The sequence below is a fragment of the Carassius auratus genome, chromosome 34 (genome assembly GCF_003368295.1).
Source record: "Carassius auratus strain Wakin chromosome 34, ASM336829v1, whole genome shotgun sequence".
Lineage (NCBI taxonomy): Eukaryota > Metazoa > Chordata > Actinopteri > Cypriniformes > Cyprinidae > Carassius > Carassius auratus.
In genome coordinates, this window is record NC_039276.1 from 19,103,977 (window position 1) to 19,117,354 (window position 13,378).

At 36.3% G+C, this 13,378-nt stretch overlaps 1 protein-coding gene across 2 annotated transcripts in view; it reads left to right on the forward strand.

Moving 5' to 3' along the window:
• LOC113053451 (ephrin type-A receptor 3-like) overlaps window positions 1–13,378 on the forward strand; it is a 117,835-nt gene that overhangs the window by 71,575 nt on the left and 32,882 nt on the right. For both annotated transcript variants that reach the window (XM_026218478.1, XM_026218477.1), the window contains exons 6-8: window positions 2,368–2,492; window positions 10,724–10,886; window positions 12,917–13,019. In XM_026218478.1, the coding sequence (XP_026074263.1) occupies window positions 2,368–2,492; window positions 10,724–10,886; window positions 12,917–13,019 (391 nt within the window). The remainder of the gene's footprint in view (window positions 1–2,367; window positions 2,493–10,723; window positions 10,887–12,916; window positions 13,020–13,378) is intronic.

The following is a 13,378-nucleotide window of genomic DNA, read 5'->3' on the forward strand; positions in this document are numbered from 1 at the left end:
CACTTACTGCGACCTGAAAAGTTTAGATGTTTCTAATTTAATTTTCTACCTGTTAGATTGTGTTTTATTTACGTCTACACCTAGATAGCCTTTTTTTTATTAATAAACGCGTATTAATGTATAGCCTTATGCAACAATTACATATGTAAATTTTAAACACTTTATATATGACATTACATATTTACATTTTCATGTAACAGCCAGTATTTGTATCTGTAACAATCACAACATTTTTCCTATCTGCATTCGGATACAACATCGTACAGTTACTTGATAAGACTGTTATGACTTTTTATATATTTTTTCGTAGTTATCACTGAACAAGTATTTCGTGTTAAACTGAAATAATTATTAATTTCTAAAATAATATTTATCATGCAAGCAGAGAGATGTCATGACAAACGTTTAGTGATCATTTGAACACGACTGAATCCATTCAATGCACACATTCTCATTACGCAGAACACTTTGAGCGAGTCTTAATGTTAATGAACTTCACTAAACAGATGTGTGTGTTCCGCGCAAACCAGCAAAAGGTAAAGATGCAAACATGTAGCACAAGTAGATAATGTATACGTATCTAAGCTGATTATTAGCCTACTCTTGAGAGATAACTGATTTGGTTTTTGAGAGACTGAGACGCGCAGCGCGGCTGTTTGATTGGTGAGCGCGCTGTGCTTATTCCATTCATTCGTATCATACCGTAGCCTAAGCTTTCAATATTTGCCTTTTAAATATATACAAATAATATAACGTGTAGCTATGATGTGTTATTATAGGTAAAATTACTCTTGCAACGCTCTGATTTCTGAGAGATAAACAGAGAGGCCATCCATTCTAGCCTTGCTGCGCGCATTTGTCATATCCCGAGCTTTGCGTGTGTCTGTGCACTGTGCCAATTAGGCATAGTCATATACATTTTTGACCACAGATATAATGTCAACAAAAAATAAAGTACATTAAAAATTATTTGACCTAACAGTTCCAAACTTTGTTTGTTTATCCAAGTTTAGCTCCCAGGGTCGGACTGGGGGTAAAACCAGTACTCATTAGCAAGGCCCCAAAGGAAGAGAGGGCCCTTGAAAAGTATGAATCTGAAATATATATTTTTTACCTGGATATTTTCATGGGTGGGGGGCATGGGGGCCCATCAGGACTGCCTATGCATAGGACCCAGGATCTTGTTTAACACCCCTGTTAGCTTTAACCCTAATTATACACACTTGAACATAATCAAGCTCTTACTAGACACACTAATCTTCCAGGTGTTTTATGGCCAGTTGGAGCTAAACTTTTCAGGACATTGGCCATCCAGGATGTAGTTTGGAGAGCCCTGTCCTACAGAGTTGTTACTTTGCACATGCTTTTTGATCATTACAAATAATAATGTAAAAGGATTTTCTTAGAATAGGAGATATGCTTTCTCTCGCATCACAAACATTATCAGTAGTTAAGTATGTGGTCTTGAAGAGGACCCTTTTTTCTTTCATTTGGACTCGGTCTTGGACTTGGACTCGAAACTTTTGGACTTTGGAACATGTCTTACTTGCCAAAATCACCGTGACCGGAGACGTTGCGATGGATGCCTGTAGCATACTTAGAGATGTGCAAAACTAGGTGACTAGTCGGAGGGTTATGTAAATGACTAAATTGCTAATCTATCTAAGGGATGGCCTGAATAATTAAGCTTGATCAAATGGTGGTGTTTACAAAAGAAAACAGCTAGAAAGAGCACAGTCGAAGAGTTTTGAGACACATTTGTAAAATATACATTTAAGTTGTAACCGTCAGAAACAGTGTAAGGCATGAATGACACAGTGAGTAGAGATCAACATTGATTATAATAAGCAATGTTTCCTGAGCGAGAAATCAGCATATTAGTACGACTTATGAAGGATCATGTGACACTGAAGACTGGAGGAATGATGAAAATTCAGCTTTGGTCACATTAATAAATTACAATTTACAATATATTCAAATAGGAAACAGTCATTTTTAGAAACTGGGTTACTGGTAAATGGATTACTTCATAATTGGGGGTCGTGGCATTACAAAACCCTAAATTAATGAGCCAAGCTTTAAACTTAGAGGTACTGAGTTGACATGAAAGTGGCCACTGTTTGCAGGAACCAGCCATTGCCTGATTACATCCATTTGTCTTTCAGTCCCAACTTTCCCAACTTTGAAACTGGCCCCCAGTGAAGAGCAAACTCGATTAGGTCAACAGGAACCAGTTCACAGGAGGCAAATTGTTGAACGAAAATGTCAGCTGAACTTCCCGTGACCTTAGGCTTTATGTGCTTGTAATACCATCACAGCCTGAGTGGAAACAGCTAATCCACTTTTTTTCTCTCTTTCTCTGTGCAGCTCCATCTGCAGTGACCGTCATCAGGAAGGACCGAACATCCAGAAACAGCATCTCACTGTCATGGATGGAGCCAGAGAGACCCAATGGGATCATTTTGGACTACGAGGTCAAATACTATGAGAAGGTGGGAGCAGTTTACTGCGTTCACTGCATTAACATTTTTATTTGAAGTCATCACTTCGCCCTTATATTTGGCATTATTAGAAATCTTGGTCCAGAGTGCACATTCATATACCTGGGAGCATTTTATGTCATTAGTTGATGTGGCTTAATTTGATTGTTCGAGGTGAAATAGAGTCTGTCTGCTAAGAGATGTTTGCCTGAAATGACATTTTTAACCAATGTTACCTTAATTTTGCGTTGTTTGAGTGAAACCTATTTCTTCTAGACAGGCCCTTCGGCCAACTAAACAGAATCTCCTCAGTGCTCACATGTTTTTTTCTTTGTTTCTTTATTTTTTCTTTGTTTATTTATTTATTTATTTATTTACAAAGAAAACATAGTATATTTTATAAACTGTAATATAGTGCATTATATATCCAGTATAAACACATCATATAAATACTTTAAAAAAAAAAAAAAAATATATATATATATATATATATATATATATATATATATATATATATATATATATATTATTATATATATTAAAAATATTTATTTAATTATTTATTGGAACAAAATAATAATACTTTTTTATTTCTTTCCAGCAAGCACACATTCAATTAATACAAAATGACAGTAGAGACTTTTACATTGTTACAAAAGATTTAAATTTGAAATAAATGCTGTTCTTTTGAACTTATTTGAATTTAATCAAATAATGTATTACATTTTTCACAAAATGATTAAGCATCCCAAATGTTTTCAACTTTGATAATTATAAGAAATTTTGATCACAAAACCAGCATATAAACAGTAATACCTTCTGACAATTCAGTTTTGCCATTGAAGGAATCATTTTGACAAACAAAATATTAAACTAGACAACAGCTATTTTAAACTGTAATAGTATTTAACAACAGTTTTACTATGTTTTTGATCAAATATATTTCAAATATAAAATTATATTTATGATATATATATATATATATATATATATATATATATATATATATATATATATATATATATATATATATATATATATTAGGGGTGTAACGGTTCACAAAATTCACGGTTCGGTTCGGTTCAATACACTGATGTCACGGTTCGGTTCGGTACGGTTCGGTACGTTTTAGATACAGCAAAAAGAAAAAATTGGCAGATAAATTTCCTTGATTTTTTTAAAAATGTTTTATTTATTAAAACTAACAAAGTATGTGTTTTTTTTTACATTGAACAATGATGGAGCTATTCTTTACCCATCTTCTATGGTGTTTTCTTAGCAGCATACTGTATAAAACAAAAATAGCTCCTTATAAATTTTTTTTTTTAAATTAAATGTAATATTGTTGTAGTGGTTATGAACAAATACAAAGATGTAACTCTTTTTATATGGAACTCTATAACTCTTTATATTTAGTGTGTTTTTACTCAATTGGTTCTCTATTTGGGCTTATGTTTTTTGGAACAAAGCAGGAATTACGGTCTGTCTGAAATGGGCTCGTGAAGGAATATTGTAATGGGGCTCAATTACATTAAGCATGTTCTTAAAACCTGCGTTTTCCACTACAGAGTAAGGTCTCATATCCGCGGCTATAACGTAAATGCACCATTCGCTGCGGTGATGTCCGTATACGGAGCCCGGGACGTCACCTGTAGGAGAAAAAAAAGCAATCCGTGGCGACGGTTTTGCAATCCGTCCCCTCAGTTTATAAACCGTACTCACGAATTCATAAACTGTTCACTCGATTTAACAAATCGTGCCCACGGATTAACAAACCGTGCCCACGAATTTCCAATCCGTGCACTTAGATTTTGTAAACCGTACCCTCAGTTTTTGAATCCGTACCCACGAATTCATAATCCGTGCGCACGCTTTCGCAATCCGTTCCCTCGGATTTGTAAACCGTACTCACGGATTCATGCAGCAAACTCCTACGTGTTAACATACAGTTTTATTGAATATTATTATGTGGAATAGGTTTACAGCAAAGTGTCTTAAGTGATTCTCTATCAAGTGTAGTACCAGGTGGAATACAAAGATTTAATAAGAAAGATGCGCATTAAAATCTTGTTCAATTGCTGATAATCTATAATAGCACTTGATTATTATTGTGCAATAAACCTGGCATTGTGACTGACTCTGGAGTAATTTTTTCCTCTTTTGTAAGTTATTTTGGATAAAAGATTCTTATGCATAACCTGTTTAATAATATATAATAATGATACAAATAAAAATAAAGTTATTTTTTATAATTTTAATTTGTAGGCTAAATAAATGAGTACAAGACAGTAAAAATATTTGTCATAAAATAATTTGTGAATTGCTTTATTTTTAAATAACCTTTGGACAGTTTTGGAAATGCTTGTGTACAATTCTTTCTTAACATGAAGACTTATTTTTGTGATTTTATTATACTAAGCTCCACCCACCTCACCCCACCTGCCGGAGTTAGATGCATGTTTCACTGTTAAGTGTAAAATGCGTGTCAGTTTTCAAATCCGAGGGAACGGATTGCGAAAGCGTGCGCACGGATTATGAATTCGTGGGTACGGATTCAAAAACCGAGGGTACGGTTTACACAATCTAAACGCACGGACTGGGAATTCGTGGGCACGGTTTGTTAATCCTGGGTACGATTTGTTAAACCGAGTGAACAGTTTATTAATTCATGAGCACGGTTTATAAACTGAGGGGACGGATTGCAAAACCGTCGCCACGGATTGATGTTTTTTCTCTCCTACAGGTGACGTGCGGGGCTCCGTACCGAGCCTTCAGCGCGTACTGAGTGAGCGAGCGCCTGACTGAGTAGCCTAACATAAACATATAAGTTGGTGTTTTTTTTTCTTCGGGGGTGTCAGGGGCATTGCCTGTTACGTCGTTTGGGTTATTGGGCTACCTTGTTGAACGCATAACATTATATTTCACACACCTTTTTTATTTTCCAAATTTAATTAATTAGTCCAACGAACCGTTCGGTACATAATGCGTACCGCGTACCGAACCGAAAGCCTCGTACCGAACGGTTCAATACGAATACGCGTATCGTTACACCCCTAATATATATATATATATCTTAAGTGAATTGCACCCAAATGTTTGTATATGACCTCACATGTATATAAAAAAATTTAAACCAAAGAAATATGGAATATAAAGGCAACAAACACGCAGAATCAATATGCATCTTCACTGCTTAAATACACATTTCAGCACATAAGTAATAATATTTGACATTGCCCAGACTTATACAATCAAAACCAGACCGCTTGTTTAAACTGAACATGTTACTTACAGCATTCAAAATAAATGAAAGGCCATATTTGATCAGAATTGCAGGGTTTTTATTTATTTATTTTTTATCACATTTCCTTTCACAATGAGCCAGAACGTGCTGTGATAATTGCAAAACTTGGGTTTCTGTTAGATTATAGATGGTCTTGTTGGACTTACATCTGTTAATGCGGCTGAGCTTTGGAAGTTTTATGATAATGTTCAAGCTGTATTATAAAAACATCCTAACTCTGAATCCTGTCTGTATAGTAACCACTTCCATTGAGTAAACAGAACTTTTTCTTGAGTCAAGAATTAAGATAGGAAGTTTCTGCAATACAGCCCTAGAAGCCTAAATTGTAAGTAATATATTGGAAATGGGGTGATATGACTCAACTCACAGCACTTTTCGAATGAAAAACTAATCCAAAACAGCTTTTTCCGGGGTGCCCAAAGAGTCTGTAAGTGTCACCAGTGAGCATCTGTTTGTAAAAAGAGATTTAATCTGTAGATCTGTATATATAGCAGTTTTATAAATGCGGTAGGACATCGACTGACAAAACCCATCATGGAAAGAAACGAACTCATGACTCCAGTGGAAACCTAGTGACTAATGCAAACATCACATTTGGTCTCAATCCGACGACAATCATTTCTACTCCTTTTCTGAATGCAGCAAAGAAACCATTTCAAACCTCTAGACTTTGAATGCAAAACCACAAATGGAGCGCATCAGGTTTTATGGTTTGAGGAGGCCTCGGATATAAATTCTCTCTGCCATGGAAGACGAAACCAATACCTTGCGTTATATTGTATGCATCTCAATTCCAGTCATAAATTTTTTCCCAGGTTGTCACCATTCACTGCTCACAACATCATGTGATCAGCTGGAAACCATACACAGGTGTGGCAAAAGTTTTGCTGCAAAAAATGTATATTCTTACCATGTGTCCTAGGTCCACATCAGCCACCTCCCAGCTCTGGGGGTTGACAAGGCGTGCAATTGTTACTTTTCGACAAGTGCGCTATTGGTGGAATTTAATATGCTTGTCATGTTCTACTTTGACAGTCTAAATATTGCAATCTTGGCTTACAGCCTTCCTCTAAAGAATCAATTCTGTAAATATGAAATGGCTTTTCCAAAGCATTCCTTCCATCCAAGCTGGAGGAGAAATAAACATTCTCGAATACGCTCCGAGATCAATACGATAAACGGATGAAATAATCACAAATGTGTACCATTTCCACTTCCGCGAAGAACATTAAAAAGCTGTACCCATCAATAACGTCAATTTTCGAGTGTTGCAAAAAAGACGAGAGCGATCGGCAATGCTGTAACGTCAGGGAAACTTGAGCCAGAGCGCTCAAGTATTTAGAGATGCTTGAATTGTAAGGCTCTTTCCGCTCTCATAGCATTGTTAATTTGATATATACACATAAAGAGGAGAGTATTTCCCCCCTGGCGTATAATCAAAAAGAGATTTACTTTAAGTAAAGCAACATGGACCTCTAAGACCTCCGGACTGGATGAGGCTTTCTCACAGGAGCTGCATCACTCGGGTTACCGTGCTTCTAGATGCCCTTTTGTGAATCCATTAAGCGCAGTTTGTTTGATTGTGCGCTATAGAACATTATGCAGTGTAAACATCATGGAGGTTTTGAACTTGGCCTGTTGATGCCACATTTTCTTTGAAAAGTCACTTAGCAGATCTGGCTCTCTTTTATGAGGTTTATATGTTCAATTCTGCGTTTTTTCAGTGAATCCGGTAAGAAGTTTTGGGGCCCTCTTTCCTTCTCAGTGTGTGTGTGTTTTGTGAGGGTAAAGGTGGCTTGTTATCCTCTGCCAACCTACATCACGGGGCACCAAGGGTCTTACCGAGAGTGTCCCTAGCTTTTCCACATGGCAGCACCGCTTGTGCAGGATTTTGGCGACTCCAGCTATGCCTGATGAAGCAGTGCCTCATAAGATTGTGTAATTAACAGGAATCAATGGAGAGACGGACTAGATTTCATTGTGAACAGGGAACACTGCGCCACCCAGGGTCAAATGAGACATGGAGGATTTCAAGACCCCCCGAGTGTACCTGTGCCAGATGGTGAAACTAGCCTGCGATGAGCTGCCTTTTGCTTGCAAATAAGGGGATTATGGCTGAGCGAAAGCATTTCCACTGGAGGAGCTTTGGGCCTCACTGATCTCACAGAAAGACGCATCACAAAGGTCCTCTGTAGGAAGCACAGGATCCAGCACTCTATCATTGCCAGCAGATGGAAAAGAGCTATCAGCATATTTAGACTGAATTTAAATGCTGGCTCAAGAGAGTTAAGCCACTATCCTCAAAAAGTCAAAAACTAAGCAAAACGTGGACAAACCAGTCACTCTTTGTAAACTTTGTTCAGTGTGAGGGCAGTATTCTTGAATATGACAGACTTTAATAAGGATTAATACATCTTTTTTGCTGTATCACTCAGCCCTAGTAATTGGAGTTTAAAGAGATACAGAATCAAATGAGCTGCTGGTCTTAAACACTTGCATGAGCTTTCAATTTTGAACTTAAGACCTCTTTGTCATGATGAAGATGAACGCTGTCTTGGAGACAACCGAATCCTATCCTGTCTACAGTTTCAGTATGTGTGTCTCTGTGTGGTCATATAGTCAAACTATTTACCCACTCAAGCTACGGAATGTTTTTGCTGCGGGAAGAATTCTGGACCGTTGCCACTGGAGACTGTTCTAGGGCTTTCTTTCACACCCTCAGATCCCCTGCCAGTTCGGGAGAGGAGACTCGCACATTGTCAGGGCCCAGTTAAGTTCCAAACCCAGAGCCGTGCTTGCTTCAGAGCGAGGGAGACGTTACCCACTTCACCTAGAGCAGAAGACATCACAGGATCGGACAGCATGAAAGAGCCCTCTGAAAACTGACCCTAAAAGAGCAGCGCTGATGTGGCACAACAATACTGAGCCTCACTCAAGACCCAATCCCTATACGGCTCATTAATCACACGGCATCTGTAGGAAAGCAGCCGGGGGGCCGACCGGACTGGGTCGTGACTGGAGAGGAGAGATTGTGTTAAGGGTTTTTTTAGATGGGCGAGCATGGGCTTGCAGCCCACAAGGGCTATAATGGGCAGGTGGTGTTTAGATCAGTGCCTCCAATGTTGCAAGACTAAAGCCGAGATCATCTGGCACTTTCACAGATTGTTAAGAAGGCTTAAAATGAACTGACCTGGTCAGTGAGTACTAAGCAATGTTTCCTCTAAACTGCCTGTGTACTTCCTGCACAGACGGACCGAAATCTGTGCAGAAGGCAGACTCTGAAATGATAGAGAGCTCTCCAAACAAAACTACATGAACAGACACAATTTAAACTGAAGCCCATCAAATTGTTTCTGTTTTTTTTTTTTTTTTTCAATATTGTAGATAAATTATATTTTATTTTATTTTTATTTGCCACAATTAAATTACTTCCTGACAATTAAAAAAATGTCATAATTATGCTGTTGTTGCTGTTATTATTACTATACTGTACAATATATTATATAATTTGGTCTAACAAAAAGCCTATTAAACACAAAAATAAACTTTTGAAATGTAATCTGCTTTACACAATATATATATATATATATATATATATATATATATATATATATATATATATATATATATATATATATATATATATATATATAATCAGCCAATACAAAAAAAAAGAAATATCCTCTCAAATCTCATTTGCCATTAATTACTTCATCGTGGGAAATGTAATTACCTACAGTGAGGACAAGCGGGCTAATCTTAGAGGTCAGTGATGGAGCAAAATGCAAATGAACTTTTGAAGGTTTGCCGTAACACCTAGCCATGGCTGAAGACTGATAAGTTATATGAATGAATGTGTTGGATAGCACCGACAAATGAGTGTTCTCTCTGTTTGTGGGATGTTTTCCCTCTTTTCAGGACTTCTACAATAAATAACAGAATCCTCCGCTCTTCCTCATTTCACTCCTGCCTCTTTTTCCAGTAAGAGAAACATCTGGAAACAATGGTTTGAAAGCATAGACACCCTATAAATCTTTTTATTTTTATTTTTTTGGAGAGAGGATCAGCGTACCACAGACATTTTTAGAAAAGTTATCCAAATTTGAATAGAAGGTGGCAGTATATTAAGATGAGTTGGCACTGTCCCAAGCAGCCTTAGATGCTCCTGATGAGCATGCATTTTGCCGTCTGGTGGGACGTCCCTCTCCTGTCCGCTCGAAAGGTCACATGTCAGGCAGCTGGATGTCTCTGTATGTCTCTAATGAGATATGATTAACTTCAAATGCTCACTATTCCTGTTTAAGACAAGGCTCTGTGTAAGTGTCCTTAGGTCGCTCTGAAGTAACAGTCCCACGAAGATATGTTTATGTAGGTGGAAATAATGCATCTCACTTTTCATAAACTATTCAAATCCATTTGAATAAAATCAAGTCCATCTAATATTTTCTTATTGAATAGCCGGTACAACTCAGAAATATACTACTGTTGAAAAGAAATACTTGTTATTCAGAAAGAATTAACTAAAAATATATTTTAAAAAAATAATTAAAAATAAAATAAATTAAAAATAGTAAAATATGAACCAATTGCATTTTAAAACTAAAAAATGGTTAAATATTTTACACTGTATAATATTTCACAATATTACTGTTTTTACAGTATTTTTACAGTCTCTAAGATTTATTTTTAAAACATTAAAAAAATCTTACCGGCCCCAGATATTTATGAGTAGTGTACTTGAGATTATGAATTAAAATATGATGTGAAAAGTTTGTTCTATCCTTGTTCTTCCATATTTCTATGAAAAAAAGGTGCATTTGAGTCACCATTAATTTGATTTATTAATCTGGCATTTATTTCGAAGGCTAAAGATGCTCAGATTTTTATGTTAAACTAAAACAAACATATCTCTGTTTCCCTCTTGCTTTGTTTCCTACAGCAGGAACAAGAGACCAGCTACACCATCCTGAGGTCAAAGGGCACAAACGTTACCCTGAACGGGCTAAAACCCGACACCACCTACCTGCTGCAGATCAGAGCGCGAACCGCAGCTGGATACGGCAGTAGCAGTCACAAGTTTGACTTTGAGACCAGTCCAGACTGTAAGCACTTACATACTTTTTGTCGTTCTGTTCTCTATTTACAGTCACATCCCCTTGCTGTCACAATGCCAGATTCAGTTCATTCACAGCTGTACAGCACAATGAACAATACAGACAAAGGCTCGCAATTCACACAGTATAAACCACTTGGTTAAAACGATACATGCTGCATCTTTTGTCCCATGATGGCAGGTGTTGTCTGAAGCTCTATTAAGCACTTAGACTGGGGTTTTGTTAACCCCTATGTTGTGGTGCAGCTTTGCTGAAGGCCTTTTTATCTAATGAAACAGTTATAGGAAATCAATGCACACTCATGTAATGAAATGACACTGTGAGTGGCTCTCCACAGGTTTCTGAGCACGATCAGTGAACTATGGGTGCCTCTGAATGTATAGCTTTTGTGAAATGTACGTCAGTATGCTACTGAGATCACCGTTTATGCGGAAATGTTCTGAATATGGAATTATGTTTCTCATTCACCAGATATTCCATAAAGAAAATGTTTTATGAATAGAGATAAATATGTAGGGTGGTGTGTAAATTGTGTGGAATAATCTGATGACTTGATTACTGAGTACTAGAATACAAAAGCTACAGATCTAAAAAAAAAAATATATACACATTTCCTAGGAATTATTTTGGATTAATCTTTTCGGCATCAGAGCTAATCATTTACATTGGCATGCAACCTCCTGCTGCTGCTTTGTTTTTCTTTGCCATCACTCAATATGTGTGAACAACAGCTGATAAAAAAAACAACTGTGCTGTCATGTCACATATTTATGATACATATTTAAAAGCTTGATTAAGAATGGATTGAGAATACAAGATTGTTTCTAACTTACTGTCAGCTCCATCTACTGAAGGAAAACAGACATGTTGACGGAGTGAAAAAAAAAAATGAATTTGTCACATCACAAATGTTTTAGCTACAAATGGGAAATACTTATAATGTTGGAAATTATCTAATAATTACAAATACTGTACTGTTTATGAGTGGACATATCATCCTTGTGATGGAAAATGTGTGCACAATTATTTGAAATTTAAATTCATTGTAAAAATCAATCTGTGTGACCCTGTTAAACTCTTGGCAAGTCAAAGTAAAATGATTAGAGGGACCTTCAGGACCTTCATAAACTTTAACATATTAAAAAACTAACTCTTATTACAGAACTCAAATATACTCTCATTTCAATTGAAACTTACATAGCATGTATTAAAATATATTTGTAAATACACATTTATAATGATGAAGTTGCAATTTTAAATCTAATATCACACTACAGTTGAAGTAACACGTGTCAGTCAACACATCGTACTAAGTGTACTTTAAAGCAGGAGTAAAAAGTTAAAACATATCGATTTCAAAATGGAATTCAAATTAAAAAATGTCCATTTACAAGTTTACAAAGTGCAAAAGTGTACAGTTGAAGTAACACGTGTCAGTCAACACATCGTACTAAGTGTACTTTAAAGCAGGAGTAAAAAGTTAAAACATATCGATTTCAAAATGGAATTCAAATTAAAAAATTTCCATTTACAAGTTTACAAAGTGCAAAAGTGTAAAAGATTAGAAGTGTGTTACAGTGTAAACATTTATATGGTGTACTCTCTTTAAGTACACTTAGGCAATCTTTTATTTCATTAATATCATATCATCTGAAAGTATTTTTATTTTAAATATAATTTAAAAAATCGAAGCAAACTACAAATGCACACTCAATACAATTAAGCACACTTCTTTTTCTCAAGAGCATATATTAAATTAAATTAAAATTAAATTAAATGTATGCATTTAGCAGACGCTTTTATCCAAAGCTACTAACAGTGCATTCAGGCTATCAATTTTTACCTATCATATATATATATATATATATATATATATATATATATATATATATATATATATATATATATATAGTGTCTTTTTTATTTCTTACTGATAATTAAATGTTCCTGAAAAGCTGCATAATCTATTCAATGTGAATTTAAAATCTCTCTTTATCTCTTTCTGTCTTTTCCCACAGCCTTTTCCATCTCCAGTGAGAACAGTCAGGTGGTGCTGATCGCGGTCTCCTCCGCCGTGGCCATCATCCTCCTCACTGTAGTGCTCTACATTGTGATTAGCAGGTCTGTCTGTCAGTCAAAGCGCAGTCACACAGAGGTTTAAGTGTGCCCATCTTGAAGCTGTCACTTTGCTGTCTCAAGTCTCTCCGCAGGACCTCTGACCTCCCACCCTTCAGATATGAAGTGTGGAAATGTGTGCCTCTTCATGTCTGCTGCTTATATATAGTCATAGATGATTCACTTGGCAGAAGCCGTGTTATTTTTCCTGCCGAATGTAATGGGCACCGAAAGAGTAGAGTGTCATGTCATGCAGAAGGGCTGATTTTGGCAGTCGACACCATTGAAAGAGTTCATGAATCTATGGCTCATTATAATACCCCAGAACACTGTCATGCCTCATAGCAAAGCAAAACAGTCAAGTT